Source organism: Bufo bufo, chromosome 1, assembly GCF_905171765.1.
Source record: "Bufo bufo chromosome 1, aBufBuf1.1, whole genome shotgun sequence".
Classification (NCBI taxonomy): Eukaryota; Metazoa; Chordata; class Amphibia; order Anura; family Bufonidae; genus Bufo; species Bufo bufo.
In genome coordinates this window covers 479,751,904-479,773,422 of record NC_053389.1, presented here as the reverse complement: position 1 = coordinate 479,773,422, position 21,519 = coordinate 479,751,904, and the positions used below count along the sequence as shown (strand labels likewise).

Here is a 21,519-nt window from a genome sequence, read left to right as displayed (position 1 = left end):
AAGATGTAAAGATATGTCCTATTATTCTCAAGTAAATAAAATTGACAAACAAACTGTGTGTAATCAGTATTTTATTGCCATGCTACAAATGATGTTGGCACCGATGAAATGACAATGCTGTCAATATCAAAAAATATATATTTTAATGAACATCTGATAAGCAATATCAGTACCTGACAGTACCTGGTGCACACCAAGATTTAAATTAAACACTAGTATTCAGAATGGAGCAGTTTTATCTGACGTCAAAACAATGTTTTCTGCATAGTATCACTTTGCTTAACCCTTCAGTGCAAGAAAAGGGAGCTGCACCACAGCCCTGCACTGTGTTATGCCAGAGGGTGGCCAACCTTCAGCGATCGGATAGCTTAGGCTACTTTCACACTCGCCTTTGGTGCGGATCAGTCTTGAACACCATTGAAAGTCAATGGAGGACGGATCCGTTTTCTATTGTGCCAGATTGTGTCATAGAAAACGGATCCGTCCCCATTGACTTGCATTGTGTGTCAGAACGGATCTGTTTTGCTCAGTTTTGGTGTCCGCCTCCGAAGAGGAATGGAGACGGAACGGAGGCAAACTGATGCATTCTGAACGGATCCTTTTCAATTCAGAATGCACTAGGGCAAAACTGATCCGTTTCGGACCGCTTGTGAGAGCCCTGAACGGATCTCAGAAACGGAAAGCCAAAACGCCAGTGTGAAAGTAGCTTTAGTGTCATGGAACGTCAGTAAGAGGCGCTATAACGCAGGCTGGCCGGTACCATGCTACACACTTTCGAGCATTAGAAGGGTCACAGTTCAAGACAGTATCATGGAATGTTTAGTGCACATATAAATCTAATGTATCATAAAAAAAAAAAGTCATGAAAAGTTTGGCAATGCACATCTACATAACTTCTTTAAAAATAAAAAAGGAAACAATTCCAAATTGTCTACACTACCTTTATACAAAGTTACTATTTATATACTTTTAAGTATGAAAAATTAAATTTATAATGCAAATTAGGAACGTACAATAATCTTACAATATAATACAAGGTGATAAAAAGGGAAAATTGTTTTTGGCCTTTATACAAATGTATATATATACCGCTTATGTCTGCATTCAATAAATGCAACCCTGACATATTGTAACTTAAAACACCAAAACCCCACGCGCAGGACTATTTTCCATTTATAACCAATCGCCTGCAGTGGAAAGTAAAATGCAGGCAGCCATTTTGGGAAAAATAGCCTGAATAGTGCTTAATGTGCAAAATGCAACATGCCAATGTGGGTGTAGCACGTTGTAAGGCTGTAATCCAGCACACTTTAACACAGTCAAAACAGTCGTACCAATGTCCCCCAATTCAAAATGCTGGTGCGACAAAAAATTTGGCAAATTTCAGGAATCATAAAAAGTTAGTATAAAAATACATACTCGTATATAACATCACACATTCGTACTGTAAAATACATCCCAAAAATAAAAATCTCTGTAGCTTCAAATGGCAACAGTCAAGATGCAAAACGTCAGCGAAAGTTTAGTGTTGGTAAAAGTAAAACTGGCATGTCACTGCAAACCAATTAAATAGGTATAAAGAGGTAATACAGCTCCACAACTATACAGTACCTATTACTACTGTAGAGTGAAGGTTATTTTAGGAGTACCTGCTCTACATAAATTCCCTTTAGAAAAGCACATGAAAAAAAAAAAAATTATCTATGAAAACGTGTTAGTGTTTAAGATGTGATACTTTTTTCTGCATTTTTCTTTTGTCAGTTTTAGAGAAATATGCAAAAGGTGCAAATGAATTGAGGCTCACATGGGTAGATCAGTACTGTTGTGCCTAGTCTTTCTAGAAGTACCGTCATCGCGTGGCAGTGCTTTCTGCAGGTTGGACATAGCAGCAGTTCTTTCAATGTCTATTACAGCATACAGCTCCGTGCGTCTGGTAGGAGTTTGAGGGAGTGGAGTGGTTGGGGTCTTAGGTGTCTGAGGGTTGTCAGAGTCACTACCACCTTCTAAATCAACCTGTATATAATTAAGCTGCCTGTGTTCTAAACTCGGGCGTCTTATATCAAAATTAAAAACTGTTGGTGTACAGTCCCGACGCCTAGAAAACTCAACTTTGTGAGCACTTAATGGAACAGTCACATTCTCGGTGTTCACATAGTTATGCATTGGGTCTAGGTTATTGTGAAAACCATTAAGAGCTGGTGTCTTTGGTCCTAAAGGGTCATCATCCTCCTTACTGGGCTTTCGGGCTTCCCAAACAGGAGGGAGAGATGGTAAGTTTTCATAGTTTATTAATGCAGTCCTCCTCTGAGCAGAGTTGTTGATGTTTTGCACCTCTGTCGAGATAGGTGGTGGAACACGTCCTCTTCTTGCCCCAGATGGAGGAATTGACAAACCATTAACGTTTTCATATACCATTTTATTGCCAGAAGGCGTATCTCGGCGCTCATCACTGTCATAACCAGTGTCCCACTCTGTGCTATTAGGACAGCTACTGCTGCCACCTTTTCCACTGCTTTGCTGATCCTCAAGTTTCTCCAGTTGCTTTTTTTCCATTAATTGTCTCTGAACAGGGGTTGGTCCTAAAACAAACTTCACACCTTCGGGCTCTAGGATGACATGGGAGTCATGATCAGGAATGGAAATGGAATCTGCATGGACTGCGCTTCCCTCTGCATTGGAAAGGCGTTGCTCAAGTGGCACTGGTGCGTTGGGCCTCGGGTCTTCTTGTACACCAGTTGTGTTAACATACGTGTGCACCTAAAACAAAGTAGGAAATCTTTAAATATTGACCTTGGGTGCTTTTCGCCATTTAATACCTCCCTATTTGTGAAAGATTTTGTGTTTCAAGCCAGTGAATTTCATTAATTGTAACGCAATGGATGAAAACTGTTAATACATGAAGATTACTTTCTGCAGCATGGTAATCTGACTAGAGGATCATCATAACTGACACAGACATCAGAAGAGGGTTTGTCTAAAAGCTGTTGGTAAACAGGCTAGGACTACCAGTCAATGCAAACAGCTACTGGTTCATATCTAAGGCTACTTCCACACTAGCGGTTTTTGCGGATCAGTCATGAATCTGCAAAAACGCTTCCGTTACAATAATACAAAAGCATGCATCCGTCATGAACGGATCCGGTTGTATTGTGTCTTCTATAGCCATGACGGATCAGTCTTGAACTCTATTGAAAGTCAATGGGGGACTGATCAGTTTTCTATTGTGCCAGATTGTGTCAGAGAAAACTGATCCGTCCCCATCGACTTACATTGTGTGGCAGGACTGATCCGTTTGGCTCCGCTTAGTCAGGCAGGCAGCGGTTGGCATCAGCCCCCAGAGCTGAATGGTGACTGATTGGAGGGAAACTGATGCATTCTGAGCGGATCCTTTTCCATTCAGAATGCATTTGGACCGATTGTGAGAGCCCTGAACAGATGTCAAACAGAAAGCCAAAACGCCAGTGTGAAAGTAGTCTTAGAATGGCCTTGTGTTTCTCACTTCAGACACAGATAAAGTTCCTGGTCCACACGATCATACAGGTATTTGAAGATTCCTTCTGAACATCAGTAATGTCTATTAGGGAGCATTCACACGACCGTGTTGGTTTTGCGGTCCGTAAATCACGGATCCGTGTGTTCCGTATGTCTTCAGTTATCTTTCCTTTTCCGTTCCGCAAGTCCGTATAATACGGACGTGGTGCTTCCGTGTGTCATCCGTTTTTCACGGTCCGCAAAAAACTGAAATTGGACTGAAATGGGGTTTCCTAGAATGTTATCAATCCAGGGGTCCGTTAAAAACGGATGACACACGGATGCATTTCCGTGTGCTATCCGCTTTTCACGGACCCAATGACTTTCTATGGGGCCACGGACCGCGATTTGCGGCCAAGTATAGGACATGTTCTAAAAAAAAAAAAAGGAACGGACACACGGAACGGACAGCACACGGATGAGAATAAAAGGCATACCGCAATTTTCACGGACCCATAGAAATGAATGGGTCCGTGCATTGTCCGTCAAAATTGCGGAACGGACACGGAAGAAAAACACGTTCGTGTGAATGCTCCCTTAAAAATACAAATATATTGTTAATTCACTTACATGGTCTTCAGGAACAAGTAGAGGGTGGGTAGACTCCTCTCCTACAGAAGGAAGGCGTGTGCTACCCACTGATGGATGTCTACTAGACGGGTGAGAAGATGCATCACCAAAGGATGGGTAACGTGGATATCCATTGGGTAAATTTGAACCACTAAAGCCAGGAGCTAAAAGAGGGGAAAGGGTTTTTAGAAGATTAACCCTTAATACATGCATGTGTGTCCTACAATCATGGTTAAAAGGGGGTTTCATGACCCCTAAGCTTAAAGGGACACTGACAGGCCCAATAAGCATTTTTAGCTATATATATGCATGCACAGGTCTTCTAATGTGCATTAAAAACATAAGTATAACCCCTGTCCACCTTATAAATACAGCAAACTCATGTTTTACAACCTGAAGTAATCGCTTTTCTTTCTGCCCAAGGGGCGGCGTTTCAGCTCGACTTCTGCCCAGCCAGCCTCCCCCCAACCGCCGTTTTGAAGCGCCGCCCAGCTCATCAATATTCACTTCGCTGGGCGGCTTCTGCTGTCCCCGACGTTCCGAGATCCGGCGCATGCCCAATAGAAAGCTAGGGGATCTGACTCACTTTCAGCTTCTGCGCATGCGCCCGGCACCCATAGCTTTCTATTGGGCATGCGCCGGATCTCGGAACGTCGGGGACAGCAGAAGCCGCCCAGCGAAGTGAATGTTGATGAGCTGGGCGGCGCTTCAAAACGGCGGTTGGGGGAGGCTGGCTGGGCAGAAGTCAAGCTGAAACGCCGCCCCTTGGGCAGAAAGAAAAGCGATTACTTCAGGTTATAAAACATGAGTTTGCTGTATTTATAAGGTGGACAGGGGTTATACTTATGTTTTTAATGCACATTAGAAGACCTGTGCATGCATATATATAGCTAAAAATGCTTATTGGGACTGTCAGTGTCCCTTTAAAAAGAGGACCTTTCACAGTTTTGTTTTATTCTAGATAAATACCTTTACTTGCAGGGTACCTCCCGCTGATGCTGCCACCCTGAATGTTTTTAAAAAAAAAAAAAACATTGCTCCTGCGCCCCGCTGTGGCCCCCTGTAGTGTTCCCGCTCAGTATGTTAATACTGAGCATCGGTACAGGGAGGAGGAGACGCCAGGGTTTCTTGATGGGCGTCTCCTTCTCCCTGGCTGTGCCGCGATTCAATCACAGCGGAGAGCGTCACAGCCAGGGAGAGAAAAAGCTCACCTTCTCACTGTGATTGGATATCGGCACAGCCAGGCGCTCATCGAGAAACCCTGGAGTCTCCTCCTCCCTGTACTGATGCTCAGTATTAACATGCTGAGCGGGAAAACTACAGTGAGGCGCAGGAGCGATGTTTTAAAAAAAAAAAAAAAACACACAGGGTGACAGCATCAGCGGGGGGTACCCCGCAAGTAAAAGGTATTTATCTAGAATAAAAAATAAAATAAAAAACACTGTGAAAGGTCCTCTTTAAATCAAATAAAGTCCTGTAAGTGTTTAAAATAAAGAAAGCCACTCATCTGTTCAAAGATGCTCTAGTCCAGCGACCCATTGGTGCTGGACTGGAGCACCATTGAGAAAGTAAGTTTTTTTTTAAGTTTTTTTTATACACACACTTCAGAGCGCTATGCCTTCAAGCAACTGATCGGTGGGGGTGACAGCAGTCGGACCTCTGCGGATCTGATATCGATCACCTATCCTAAGAATAGGTCATCAATATTACGCCACTTCAGAACCCTTTTAATTTATTTAGCCTGAGGTCAGACAACTCTTAAATAAGCAGTTATTAAATCTATACACAGGTATTGGAGAAGAAATGCCCAGGAGAAATTTACAAATGTAGTGTTACTTGGCATCCATTCAAATGAATGGGCAACTACATCATACAATATCACACAAAGTACTTCAGGAACTCTTAGCAACACCCTCATACACCGATATGTGCATGTCCTATACCCTAACAAAACGGATGCTAACCTGTCCACTGCCTGGGACACAGGCCAATGGAAAATACCAAGTCAAGAAACCTACTTGTTGGAGTGCGTGGGGTCCTTGGCACATCAAGCTCGGTTTGAGGATTTCTTTCAACCACTGGTTCTTCAACAACGCTTATACTATTATTCTGCATGATTTCTTGCAACATATTGAACAGCTCTTCGGCACGGGCACATTTAAAAGCAAATATTCCTTTAAAAATAAAAAATAAACACACAACCAAATTAATTAAATGGGAAGTTACATGAAATTAGGGAATTATCCACAACACTACTGCCCGTCAAATGTCACAAGAGGAAAAAAAAAGTACTAAACTGTTCTGCATTAGGAAAGCACTAACACAAGGTACAGATTGTCCAGTACATGAGGATGCAAAAACTACTGGGAGACTCTTAGGCCTTTCAAGGACGAATGAGCAGCAGCAATTTTGTGTAAAAAAAATTATTTTATTTATTTATTTTTAACTCCAACATAGTGGAAAAATGCAACTGCCCTCTTTGAGCAGGCCTCTAGGAATGATGGGAGAGGAAAAGACAGACAGTACAAAGGAGGCATTGATACTGATGTACATTGCCTCTTTGGCCAGCAGAGGGAGCCCAACTTACCAGTACCAGCAAAGACAACCAATTGAGGTCCTAGCACTGGATTGCTCTTCCTTTTGCAAGCATTAAATTAAAATTAACATTCATATTACGAACAGTGTTTTGTGGGACAGTAGGGGCCTTGATTTTGGTTTTTAGTGCTCCGTGTCTAAGCACAAACAAGGATTTTGTTGTTCTATATCGGGTCAATTAGATTTACCACTGCAGACATATACAAATAAATCCTAAGCCTACTTTCACACAAGCGTTTTTTGCGGATCCGCCATGGATCTGCAAAAACACTTCCGTTACAATAATACAACTGCATGCATCAGTCATGAACGGATCCGTTGTATTAGGTCTTCTAGAGCCATGACGGATCCGTCTTGAACACCATTGAAAGTCAATGGGGGACGGATCCATTTTCTATTGTGTCAGATTGTGCCTCCAGAGCAGAATGGAGACTGATCGGAGGCAAACTGATGTATTCTGAGCGGATCCTTTTCCATTCAGAATGCATTAGGGCAAAACTGATCCGTTTTGGACCGCTTGTGAGAGCCCTGACAGATCTCACAAACAGAAAGCCAAAACACCAGTGTGAAAGTAGACTTGCACAGAATACATTTTAGTATCTCAAATCAGCATATAATACTTTATGCAGTAGCCCATGATACACAGATGTTTGCAAAGGAGGCTATAGTTTAACAGGATCTTAAAGTGAAGGTCATAAAAAAAACCTACCTAATCGTTTAAATAAAAAAAATTTAAGTTAAGCACATCTTAAGAATTTTTGGTGATTTTTTTTTTTTTTCAGGTCACTATGATTATTTAAAAAAAAAAAATCCTACACTTTTCACACTTGCCAGTAGGACTAAAATTTAAGAGCAGCTACATGGGCCATAGACAGTGTACAGGAGCTGACCCTACAGACTAAGGCTACAGTCACACGTCCGTGGTGTGTTGCGGGTCCGCAACACACCAGCCCGTCACCCCCATAGAAATGCCTATTCTTGTCCGCAAGCTGAGGACAAGAATAGGACATGCTCTATCTTTTTGCGGAGCTGCGGACTCAAAATCGGGGCCGCGCTCCGCAATTGCGGCTGCAGACAGCACACTGTGTGCTGTCCGCATCCATTCCGTCCCCATAGAGAATGAATGGGTCCGCACCCGTTCGCAAAATTGCGGAACGGATGCGGACACATTTTGCGGACGTGTGAATGGAGCCTTAGGGTCCATTCACACGTCCGCATCCGTTCCACAATTTTGAGGAATGGGTGTGGACCCATTAATTTCAAGAGGGGTGCAAAAGATGGGGACAGCGTGTGCTGTCTGCATCCGTATTTCCGTTCCGCGGCCCCGCAAAAAAGATAGAGCATGTACTAATTCTTGTCCACACCCACGGACAAGAATAGGCATTTCTAGCATAGTGTTGGCCACGTGCGGTCTGTAAATGCGGAACGCCTTTCCATGTCCTGTCCGGGTGCGTTTTTTTTTTTGCGGACGGTATGCGGAACCATTCATTTCAATGGGTACGCAAAAAAAAAAAAAAAACACAGAAGTTACTCTGTGTGCATTCCGTTTCTGTATGTCCGTTCCACACAAAAAAAAAAACAAAAAAAAAAAAACCATATGTCCTATTGTCCGCATTACAGAAAAGGATACTACTGTTTTATTGGGGGCCAGCTGTTCCGTAAAATACGGAATGCACACAGGCGTCATCTGTATTTTTTGCGGACCGCAAACTACATACGGCCATGTGCATGAGCCCTCATACAGATTTTTTTTTATATAGTAAGCAACATGAAAAAAAATTTAATAAAAGAAAAATGTGTTTAGCATGAAAATGTGTTTTAATCAATATGTCATTTTCTGATGACATATTCCCTTTAAAAGCAGCTGCTCAGTTTGTATTCCCTGCAACTTTTTGGGTTGGTTTCCATGTTTACATAGATCTGGCTCCTGAAGGTCAGTAACATATATGGCCACAGCTGTAACGGCTCTGAGTATTCAAATAGAGCTTTCTATGGGATACTTGCCTTTTTACTTATTACTTATGTCCATTGCACTTATAGAAATTTCCTTTGTCTACCACATAGAAGTCCCCCCCCCCCCCCCTTGAACATTCCTTAAAGGGGTTGTCCAATTAAAACAAATCTTATATGTGTTAAACTGCTGTCCTGTATCAAGCGGATATCTTCAGATTGGGGCACCTTGAATAATGGAAGTACACTATTTTTGACTTGACAACCCTTTGAATTTCTTAAATATATCTCATGGTGCACGTTTTCAGAGCCCAGGGATGCTCAGAATGGCTCACTTTAAATTTATTATTTTTACATTCCACAAACTAACATAACTGTGGAGTCCTACTGCCATAATACAGATTATAATGTTGCAAATTCATAAAGGGTTAAAAGACAATGCAGCCCAATACTAACCTTGTCCAGTCTGACAGCGTCGCCCACTTTCAAAAGAGAAAAGATTTGAATCGTATCCATAACGGCGCAGGCAAAGGTAAGGCCATTTAACAGAGTCCCGCTTGCGTGTATACAAGATGAGCTCATTTTCCGTTAGCTCCATTACTCCAGTGCCCAGCTCATTACCATCATCATCCACATTAATAACCTGTGGGAAGCAAAAAGGAATTATTAGCCCTGCCTTCATTCACCACATAAGCCATCTGGCAGGGCCAAGCATACATTAACCAGCGCAGAGTCCATAACCTGCCTGGTCAAAGTACCCCTGCCGAACCCTTCTCTGACATTCAAGAGGCTACATGTAAACAGCATATCATTAGCCGAGTCCAACTACTGGGATTCCCAGCAATCATTCGAATGGAGGACTCCTATTCCCTGTAATCTAGTACATACAATAAATGGTGAAGAATATTTGATGTGAAACGGGTGCTCTACAACCAGCGTGTAATGTACAATTACCTTAAACCTGTTCTGGTGGTTATCGGGGAAAGTTTCTTTATCTGGACAGCTACAGCAGCTACCCATTGCTTCTTTAGAAGACCATGGGATCACTAGAAAGACAAAGAGAAAAAGAAATGACAGATTAATGCATTCTTATGTTAGTATGTACTTTATTTTCTCTGTACAGTACTTAAAGGTCCCTTTACACGGGAAGATGTACAAGCAGATAGTCTGGAAAGAAAGATTTTTGTGCTCACTAACGGTCATCAGGTAATCGGTACTACATTTACACCGCCAGATCATTGCGAACAAGCGTTACTATGAACGCTCATTAGCGATGATCTTTTCAATTCTCGGCCCGTGTAAAGAGCCCTTAAAGTACAGCGGCAGACAATGTTTTTTCAGTCTCCAAAAGGTATATGGCAGGAAAATTTCCCAATGTACAAACTTTCAAAGAGGTCTACATTTTTTGTATAGGCATACAGTAGCATCTGTTGCCTATATGCATACATATTAAAAGAGTATGCATTTTTTACCGGATGCCTCTGTATGGTAAAGCACAGCAGACTGCACTGTTACATACAGCAGAGAATAAGGCATACCGACATATACCTGACCACTGCAAACCAAAAGCACGGTCTTTCAGACCCTTCTGTTGTATGGGGGTCTATATGGTAATCGGACACTCCGGCCTTTAAACACAGCCCTATACGAAGATAAAATGGCCCTAAAAAGCTGCAGACGGTTATGTGCACCATATTCACCAGGGGAGACCATTTTTTTCTTTTTTTTTACTCTGCTTACATAGGAGACTTGAGTGGTCTTTTAAATGTGAGATCATTTGCTGATTTCAGCCCATGCAGGAGTATGAATTAGGTCAGCAGAGTTACCCTGCAGCGCTGAGGTCGTGTTTTTGGTGCTTTTTCTGGTTACCCTATTTTTTTTCTCCCGCTTACAGGTGCTGCAGACTATTCCATACAGCTGAAAGGAAGGTATACTAGCACAACAGAGGCGAAAAAAGAATGAGGGAATATGTATATGTCTGACGTGGGGGATCCGACATGGTAAACATCTCTTAAGGATGACAGTATTTGGAGTCTCAACTGTTTCCAGCAAAAAGACATTAGCAGACATCAACCAATCACGGGCAACTTACATAGACCTGGCCATTAATCTCCCTAGCCTCTGCTGCAGCATTAGGGCGTCAGTCTCGTACCATGACAGCATGCCGTATCAGTTCTTAAGCAGCTTTCTAACCTTAAAAAGAGAGAAAACACAAGAAAATCAGTGCTTTGCACGCTGCTTGCTGGCAACACGCTTCACATTAAACATGATCCAAGGAAGCATTTAGTGGCATGTTCCAAATATCTTCTGCATGTCACTTCCCCGCCATCTCCCTGCCAACCCACACAGAAATTCCCAGGCTCTTCAAGTTCTCACAAACCCTATGTGCAGCACAGGCCTCCCAAAGAAACGTTTAACAGACTCACAGCAGCATCGCTTTTACAGGTGGAAGATATTTGGTTAATGGGCAACACAGACAGAGAAAAGTTATGGTCATCGTGAAAAGAAAAAAAGAAATATGACGAGTGGAAAACTATCAAAAAGTATAGATTCACGATAAGTGAAATCAAAACTAAACCTGGTCGTCCTGTGCATGAAATCACTCAGCAAGAAAAAATTTATCCACCTACACATGAGTAAACATTCCCCGGGACACCGCTGAGAGCCACACACTGGCTTGTCTGTTCACCCGGCTTAAAGAGGTATTGCACAACACCAATATTAGATTATTTATATGTACTGTACATGTGCATTTCATCACTATTAGCACTGAAAGGCTGCTTCTTCTACCCCGTATTACCCAGGGAAAAATAGAATGCAACATACAGTGCTCTGACATATCACTAGAAATGTATCTCTAACATTGTTCTACTATATACAAACACAGCACTACATAAAGAGACTGGCACGCCTAAACCCGAAACCTTTAAAATCTGATATACAAAGAATCAAGCTGAATGCCAAGTCAGAGTGCCGCCTGTGTAAATATTACAAAGCAGCACACTCATTACACCAGTGCCAGTAAGTCAGAAGAATATGTTGGCAACTAAATAAAAAGAGCAATAATATGCAACTGTATATGAAAAAGGAATATTAACTCTTAAGGCGGCCATTCAATAGCTGCTGGCAGAACGAATGTTTGGCTGGCTGCTCTCTCTCCCGACCCCCCACAGTCATCCATGTTCAGTTTGAGCATTCAGTGGGGACAGGGAAGAAAGAAGCCTTCAGAGACTTCTGGAGGTGGCTTCTGTCTCAGGAGACTATAAGGATTTTACTTTGCCCCATCCTTCTCTCCCCTGACATCATCTGTCGGGGGAGGTTGGGAGGTTGGGAGGTTGGGAGGTTAGGAGCCCCCCCCCCCCCCCCCCCCCCACAGACTGTCAGCTGAACCCACTGCTCTCAGAGAGTTCAGACAACAACACTAATTTGTATGGAGGACTTTACTGTTGCAAAGGAAAGTCAATCAACGTATACTGGTAAGTCACTGACAAAAATTAAGAGGCACATTTATCAAGATCAGCGTTTTAAACATCAGTCTTAAAATAAAAAAAATAAAAAACCTGCGCTCGATCCGCTGGAGTTATAAAGCGGTGTAGGCCTCTCCATAACTTCGGCGGATCCACTGCCGCTTCTGAATGTAAGCAGCTGCTGAGCGGTCTTACATTTAGATCTTTTTCTAAACCTAAAACAGGCGTATAAAATGGTAAATGAGACGGGCCTGCCGGCCTCTCCCCTTCCCCGCCCACATTTTAGACCTGGCGTGAGCAGGGAAAAGTCGCAGATTGCGGGGCAATGGTCCCCGCCTGAAATACGGCTAATATAGGAGTCTTTCAGCTTCATAAATGACCCCCTAAATGTTCTTTTAGGCTTTGTTCACATCTGTGTTAAAGGCTCTTATGGAGATTCCGACAACAGGGGTAAATTAACTGGGTCTATCTTTCGGGCACTGCTGGTGTCAGTCATGTTAGGGATTCGGCACTTCCATTATTCTGCTCCTAAGACAGAACAGAGCAAGGGAAATAATGCAGATTTAGCCAATCCCTGGGGGTCCGACTGCTGGGACCCCCACCGATCATGAGTAGAGGGGTCCTGCTCCCCCATTCTGATGACGCGGCAGATCGTGCATGTCGCCCCAGGGACAGCTGAGTGCTGTGCTCCTGAGATGGGCAATAAAACTAATACAGAATGAAAAGATTTAAAACTTAAAAAAAAAAATAATAATAATCTGATGCCCATGATGTGTGGCACAATATTAAAATGTTGGATACTCGGCTCAGTGGATTACATGGCTGCTGTGCCTCATTCTAAAAGCCCTTCCCAAATTCTTCACCCGGCATCCCAAATAACCCTGGCAACGCGTTGCTTTTTCTATGGGCAGCAAGTCCGCTTAAGAGGTTCCTTGGCAACTGAAATTTCTCCCTCTCTTTTTAAAGTGGGAAAGGTCTCTGGGTGTAACTCCCACACTACTTATGTCAAACTTCCAGCAACATTTGTGCAGGGTGGAGCGAGAGGGACAGAAGGTCCACATCAAAAAAACAAAGAATGAAGTAACAATCAGCACAACTAGCTTGATACCAGAGCAAAACGCCGAGCGTCCAGCAAACCTCGGATTTATTATGTACCACCAGCAAAAGATTAATTTTTTTTCCCCCTAAACTCTAAATTAACTTTTTCCAAAAGCAACGAACAGGAAAAAGGAAACAAATGCTTATGTCTGATTCATCCTTTCATGTAAAACCCCCAAAGCAATCATGGTAGAGAAACTAATACTGTGATTTCAGAACGGACTCTGATCAACTACTGCTCATCACTTATTCTTTGTACTAACCAATAGTTCCTGTAACAAGATGGGTCATCTCACCACATCTAGGGATCTACGCACGTATCCCGATCAGAATTACACCCATTTGAAGGGAGTCCAAAATAAATACATACTATATATATATATATATATATATATATATATATATATATATATATATATATATATATATATATATACACACACACACATTATATATACACTGCTATGTAGGGCAGGCGCCCTCAAACATTACCATACCTTTCTTGTGAAAAGCCGGTCCTCTAATCTTTAGAAATACCTCCTTTTTATGCAAATAAGGTTTTCGGTGTAACATGGGCAGGGCCACTGCATTTGGTGCACCATCTCTCCCTGAGTCTCTGTATACAAAGGAGAAGGGGTGCGCTTTATTAGGGAGGTTGGAGAGGCGCACAGAGACTGCTCACCTTCCGGTGTTGCACTGAGAACACAACACCTCTCCGGGCCTATACAAGCAAGCGAGTTGGGTCTGCGGCTGCACAGCGTAGGATACAGCAATTTAAAAAGATATATGGCGCTGCAGGACATCCAACAAATGCAATACTTGAACAACTTGTTTTCCGGGTATGAACTATGCGTTTCGGGGACTGAACTTCCCATTTGTCAGGTTCACTGGTGACCAGTAAATCTGACGAAGGGGATGTTCTATCCCTGAAATACGTATGTTCATTCCTGGAAGAAAAAAAAAAAAAAGTTGTTCAAGTATCGTTTTCGTTGGATGTCCTGCAGCACCGTGTAGCTCGTTTCACTCGCAGGCCCTTCATATTTTAGAGCCGCCAGTTATGAGACAGGGTCAGCTGCACTGAAAACATTATTTGCAGAAAGATAAATCAAAAGCATTTCTCTGGATTAGAGGACTGGATTTTCACAAGAAAGGTATGGCCATATTTCGAGGCACCTGCTTATTTTAAACAGATATTAGAGGTGACAGACTCCCTTGAAAAGGGTTTTTTCCCAACCATTTACAAACGATGGCCTATCTTCAGGATAGGCCATCACTATCTGATTGGCGGGGGTCCAACACCCTGCACCCACAGATCAACAGTAGATCTGGAGCTAGAACTACACAGCTCCATCCATTGTGCAGTGGACGGAGCTGGTTACTGTAGCACTGCTCCAATTCACTTCAATCAATGACCCCTTTAAAAGGGTTTGTCACCAGATTTAACCCTATTAAGCTAGCTGACATTAGCGATGTGCTAATGTCAGCTAAACCTAACTAGCCGTTCAGCATTCAGCGCAAGCGCAGTGAGGGAAAGACGCTCGCAGGCTGCCAGCTTCCTCACCACGCCTGCACCGAATACTGAACGGCACGAGATTTCACCAGAGCACAGGGCTGGCAGACGGATGCGAGCGCTGCCTGGCTCTGTCAATCAGGACTTGGAGGGAGGCGACAAAAGTGGGAGAACGGAGCCTCTAGGAGCAGGAACAACGCCTCCCTGCTCCTAGAGGCCAATAAGCATATTATAAAAGTTAGATTTCTGGCGTAACGGGGGCATAGATAAAAGTAGAAATAGGCTAGTTCAGTTTAGCTGACATTAGCACATCGCTAATGTCAGCTAGCTTAATAGGGTTAAATCTGGTGACAGAATCCCTTTAAGGAAAATTCATTGGAGCCACTGTCCTGGAGATGAGTGCTTGGAGGAGTCATTGAATACAGCACAAATGTTGTCTTAAAAGACTACAAAATGAATACCCAGCACAGCAATCTAGAACATGAACACCATCCAATCAATGGTCTTAGTGGTCACTGGCGTACTATGGGCACCGCCACTCATTGCTGGCAGCTGGATCGGCAGGGGATTGAAGAGAAGTTTTGTCATTCTACAACACCTCAGACTCTTCTTTTCCCTTTAAGAACCAGACAACCCCTTCAATTCTAGACAAAAAGTTCTAATAGCTGCCTGTAGCTGGGATTCACTGTCTTAGACCAAATTGAAAGCAGAAGAAAGAATAATGAACCTTTTAAGATATTCTCCTAAACTGAAATTTATCAGCATTAAATTTCCATTACGGCTTCATGCACGGTTTCCGACAGGCATGCCATCGATGAATAGCACATAACTTACTTGGTGCCGCATAAAATGAGCCAAAGAGGTCTGCCCCCACTCCATACATGGGACTGCTTCTTTACAGCTCACCTGTGTAACTGCATGTAAAGCACAAGTGCTTTTAACAGCTGGGGGGGGGGGGGGGGGGGGGGGGGAATCAGTGCCTACGCGTTTTTTTTATAACCTTGAATAAAGTAGCAGCTTTATCTGCTGTGTGCAAATGGCTGCAGGTACATCTTACAGTGCAAAACAGAGACAAGGTTACATGGCTTACAAGTAATCTCATTTACTATTACATAACGTTATCCTTAAAGGGGAATTCCAGTAAAGAGCTTTCTATTACAGTTATTCAATGTCAAGTATGTCAAAGTCCCTAAAGGCTCAGTTCCCCAAGCCGAGCAAGAGCGGCTGCCCAAAGCAACCACTAAGGTAGCAGCATTTATAGAAAAAAAAAAAGCCAGAAAAAAAAAAAAAAAAAAAAAAAAAAAAAAGTGATAGAACACAGCTTACTGGCTGTGGACAATGGCTCCACTGGTACTTTTGTACCACATACGTAACGTGCCTGTGAGCCCCTTCACAGTTCCATTCTCTGCCTGAGTGCTAGTCCTCTTAATGTTGCGGGTGCTCCCGCTAACCTTAGTTGTTTTTACCTTCAGTACTAAAGAAATTCTAAAATAATGAATTACATTTTTTTTTTTTATGAACATGGCACACTTGAAGTCTATAAGAACACAGTTGTTTCTCTGCAGTTGTTTCTCTGCACCAGAGAAGGGGCAAACAGATTTATTTAACCAATCACTGGCAACAGGAGTCGTCCCAGAAGATTGGAAATTAGCAAATGTCGTGCCCATTCACAAGAAAGGTAGTAGGGAGGAATCGAGCAACTATAGGCCAGTAAGCCTGACATCAATAGTGGGGAAATTAATGGAAACCATACTAAAGGAGAGGATTGTGGAACATCTAAAATCCCATGGATTGAAAGATGAAAAACAGCATGGGTTTACTTCAGGGAGATCATGTCAAACTAATCTTATTGATTTTTTTGATTGGGTGACTAAAATAATAGATGGCGGAGGTGCAGTAGACATCGCTTATCTAGACTTTAGAAGGGCTTTTGATAGTGTCCCACATAGAAGGCTCAACAATAATTTACAGTCTTTGTGCTTGGACTCCCGTATTGTTGAATGGATTAGGAAATGGCTGAGAGACAGGCAATAGAGGGTGGTAGTCAATGGAGTATATTCAGACCATGGTCTTGTTACCAGTGGGGTACCTCAGGCATCTGTTCTGGGACCCATATTGTTTAATATCTTTATCAGTGAAATTGCAGAAGGCCTCGATGGTAAGGTGTGTCTTTTTGCTGATGACACAAAGATATGTAACAGGGTTGATGTTCCTGGAGGGATACACCAAATGGAAAAGGACTTAGGAAAACTAGAGGAATGGTTAAAAATCTGGCAACTAAAATTTAATGTTGATAAGTGCAAGATAATGCACCTGGGGCGTAAAAACCCAAGAGCAGAATATAAAATCAGTGATACAGTCCTAACCTCAGTATCTGAGGAAAGGGATTTAGGGGTAATTATTTCAGAAGACTAAAAGGTAGGCAGACAATGTCATAGAGGAGCAGGAAATGCTAGCAGAATGCTTGGGTGTATAGGGAGAGGAATTACCAGTAGAAAGAGGGAGGTGCTCATGCCGCTCTACAGAGCACTGGTGAGACCTCATTTGGAGTATTGTGAGCAGTACTGGAGACCATATCTCCAGAAGGATATTGATACTTTGGAGAGAGTTCAGAGAAGAGCTACTAAACTGGTACATGGATTGCAGGATAAAACTTACCAGGAAAGGTTAAAGGACCTTAACATGTATAGCTGGGAAGAAAGGCGAGACAGAGGGGATATGATAGAAACTTTTAAATACATAAAGGGAATCAACAAGGTAAAAGAGGAGAGAATATTTAAAAGAAGAAAAACTACCACAAGAGGACACAGTTTTAAATTAGAGGGGCAAAGGTTTAAAAGTAATATCAGGAAGTATTACTTTACTGAGAGAGTAGTGGATGCATGGAATAGCCTTCCTGCAGAAGTGGTAGCTGCAAATACAGTGAAGGAGTTTAAGCATGCATGGGATAGGCATAAGTCCATCCTTCATATAAGATAGGGCCAGGGGCTATTCATAGTATTCAGTATATTGGGCAGACTAGATGGAACAAATGGTTCTTATCGGCCAACACATTCTATGTTTCTATCTATGTTTCTATGATTGGGCCAAATTATGCCTTTACAAACCATGTTCTCTGACCACCCACCGCACAAAGAGGACCACACAGCTCTTGTCCATGAGGGAAAGGAACTGCTACTGCAAGCACAAGAAAGGAGAACTGTGAGCTATTCAGGCCTCATTCAGTGCAGCAAAGTTGTACCAACCCCTCCGTACAATGTCTTAAGAGCCGCCAAGACCCTGCACAGTGCCGAGTCTGAAGTCATAGTGAAAAGCCAGCTCATCTGAAGCAGATTCCACTTATGTACAGTTCCTGAACAGCAGAAGCCTCTATACCAATAGCAAGTTTCACTAGCTGACAGAATACACTCAAGTCCTTCAGATTTCCTCACAGACAAGACTTTAAAAATCAGACATTTCTTAGTAATATCTGATGTACGTGCTGTAATAAATCTACCACTATAAACACACCGTGAAGTTATATTAGGCCTTGTAGTGCCCTCTTTATGCCACAGAGGTCATTCTGATTATCAGATCCCCATAGTGGAGTTTGATGCCGACAAGAGGGAAACAGCTAGCAGATTTTGCAGGCGATTGTAGGGGAGAAAGCGTTCCTGTAGCGATCTCCTCCACAGTATGGGGAGGAACGATCGTTATGGCATTGCTTGTCCCCATATTGCCTAGTTGTTTGCCGGCTTCAGATGGTGATTAGACAGCACAAATCTGCCCCCGGCAAATAATGAAGCCTGCTCAAAAATCTGGATTGCCCGATGAACGAGTGTAAATGGCAGCAGTATTACACCGCCAGATCATCGCAAATGCTTGTTACCTATATTCTGGCCGACAACTGGCCAGTGTAATACAGGCTTCACAATTAAAGCTTTCGCACACCCCCACACAGTGCAATTGTTTTTAATGCATCAATGTCAATCTTCTGCCAAGAAACCATGGAGAGATTCAAATGAGAACTGAGGCAAATGCAGTATAGATGCAAACTATAACTGATGGCTGACTCAGAATATAAAAAGTCAAAAAAGGTGCAATCTAAGGCCTTCTGCACACGACTATATCCATTCTACAGTCCACTAATCGTGGATTAGCAAGATACAGATGCGGTCTTTGTGCATCCCGCAGTTTTCGCGGGACCCACTGTAAAAAGCCTAACTCGTGTCTGCAATACGGCCAAGAATAGGTCATTTTCTATCATTTGCAAGCTCGGCTGCACAGATGCGGACAGCACACGGATCTGTATGCTTCACTTTTATGTAGGCCCATAGAAATGAATGGGTCAGGGATCGAACACGGACCAAAAATATGGCCAAGTGCATGAGGCCCAAGGCTGAAGTACACATCTATTTGAGACAAAAAACAAACCAAAAGAATTTTGTTATAAGCAAATAAACCAGATTTCTGCTGTACATCAGTGTACCACTACTGTAAAATGCAAGCATTAAAAATAAAAAATAAAAACAACCAGCTTGCCCTGTGATACAGGTCCATGCATCTAGCTGTACTCTGCAGACAGTTAACAAAAAAATATGAAGCACATAGGATCAGTTATCCTGCTCCTGGGCCAAGGTAAAAGATAATATCAGCCATAAGACATATCAAGTGGAGCACTGGGTAGTTTTCCAACTGAAACCGAATACTACGGCTCTACAAAAATATCCCAGGTTTAAGATTTAGAAAAAAAAAAAAAATTATGTATTTTACCATCCAAGATGTGGAAAAAAGAACAACATATACCTATTTACTTGGAGTATGAGACTGCTCCATGAAACATTAGTATAATTATACTGGTAAAGAACCTGGGTCTGACCCATTCACTGAAATACATCCTTACAGGTACCCAACAAGGTGGTTGAAATGTGCCAAACAAACCCACCGTACTCTCAAAGTGCAGATCAACAGGCTACAAAATAAACCAGAAAATGAAGAAAACATCTGGAAAACTTAAAAAGGGGTTCTACAGTTTGTTTTAACTGATGATCTATCCTCTGGATAGATTATCAGCATCTGACCGGCGGAGGTCAGACACCCGGGACCCCGCCGATCAGCTGTTTGAGAAGGCAGCGGCTCTCCAGCAGCGCCGCGGCCTTCTCACTGTTTACCGCTGGCCAAGTGACGTCACGACTTGTATCAACTGGCCTGGGCGGGGCTAAGCTCCATTCAAGTGAAGAGAGCTTAGCCGCGGCTAGGCCAGTGATACTAGTCGTCTCGTCACTGGGCCAGCGGTAAACAGCGAGAAGGCTGCGGCGCTGCTGGAGAGCCGCTGCCTTCTCAAACAGCTGATCGGCAGGGGACCCGGGTGTCGGACCCCCGCCAAGCAGATGCTGATGATCTATCCAGAGGATAGATCATCAGTTTAAACAAACTGCAGAACCCCTTTGCGATTTTGCTGAGACTAACAAAGCATAAACTGCTAGTGGTGCCTGGTCAATGATCACAGAAGCAAGGTGGTGGACCCTTAATTTGGTTTCTTCAGCAAGGTAAATGTTGAGGCATACTGGGTGGCATCTCCCCTTGCTGCGATACAGGCTGCCACTCTGGCATGTTAGCGATTATACAGATGGTGGATATCCTCCTGTGGTTGGTCATTCCAAGCTCTTTCAACTTGGACCCGTAGTTCAGCCAAGGTGGTTGTTGACTGCTGTGCAAGAGAGATCCATCGCCCCCTCCAGTCTCAGACCTTCATTATGGATGAGAGATCTGGCAATCGAGCTGGCCAAAGGAGTTGCTGGATACCCTGAAAAGCATGTTGTGTATTTCAGGTAGTGTGTATGAGGGTGTTATCTTGTTGGAACACCACTTCTCCAGAGTCAAAAAAGGCAGTAGGACTGGTTCCACAATGCCCCAGATATAATGAGGGCTAGTAAATGTTCCCTCCACAAATAACAGATGGGAATGGCCAACAAGGTAGCTTAAGGCACCCCACACCATGGCGCTGGTCATCAATGGCAATCAATAGTGTTCAGTGATGAATGCGGAGTCTACCTTGGTACTAATAATGGCTGCATGAGGGTTGGTGTTCCAACAAGATAACGGCTGCCCACACACTGTCCATGCTACACCATGTGCTATTCAGGGTATCCAGAATCATCTCTGGACAGCTTGATTGCCAGATTGTATTTTGTTGTGATTTTGGTACAAAATTTGCATGCGTTACATGCAGACCTCTCTCAGATTTTGCTGCGAATTTGCTGTTGTTGGTAACAGACACTTCTACAGAACAGACAATAGGGCCTTGTGCACAGACCATATTACAGCGGTGTCAGCCTCTGAATTTCACACAACTGTAATTGGGTACTCAGAAGCATACATTGAACTACTGTACTTCCAATTTTAAATGTGGCTTTCTCCATTAGGTTCTGGCAGATCATGCTCTTAGGACTTATGTAAGACTGTAATCAGTAATAAAGAGTTTTTCCGTTGGAGTTTTCTGTTCGAGAAGGCAGCTGGGCTCATAGCAGTACTGTGGCCGTCTCACAGCTTTTCCTAGGCCAAGTGACAACACGTTCATCGGTCACATGGCATGGGCGCAGCTCAGCCCCATAGAAGTGAATGTGCTGTTTTACCAAGCACAGGAGAGAGACAGAGAGAGACACAGAGACTCCTAGGCCGTGCCGGGTATTAAAAAACTTTAGCAAACCAGATGGGTCTTTACACCACAACATAACTGTACATCGTTGGTGCACTGCAAGTGTATGGAGCAGACTAATGAGATGGACTCCACAGGCGAGAGCAAGACCAAGATCAGGG

At 43.1% G+C, this 21,519-nt stretch overlaps 1 protein-coding gene across 1 annotated transcript in view; it reads right to left on the bottom strand.

Moving 5' to 3' along the window:
* Positions 1-590: 590 nt before the first annotated feature.
* FRS2 (fibroblast growth factor receptor substrate 2) overlaps positions 591-21,519 on the bottom strand; it is a 50,152-nt gene continuing 29,223 nt past the window's right edge. The window contains exons 2-7 of the mRNA XM_040409786.1: positions 10,739-10,839; positions 9,601-9,692; positions 9,103-9,289; positions 6,120-6,275; positions 4,102-4,265; positions 591-2,757 (exon numbers count right to left, since the gene is read on the bottom strand). Of these exons, the coding sequence (XP_040265720.1) occupies positions 1,801-2,757; positions 4,102-4,265; positions 6,120-6,275; positions 9,103-9,289; positions 9,601-9,666 (1,530 nt within the window). The 5' untranslated portion in view covers positions 9,667-9,692; positions 10,739-10,839 and the 3' untranslated portion in view covers positions 591-1,800. The remainder of the gene's footprint in view (positions 2,758-4,101; positions 4,266-6,119; positions 6,276-9,102; positions 9,290-9,600; positions 9,693-10,738; positions 10,840-21,519) is intronic.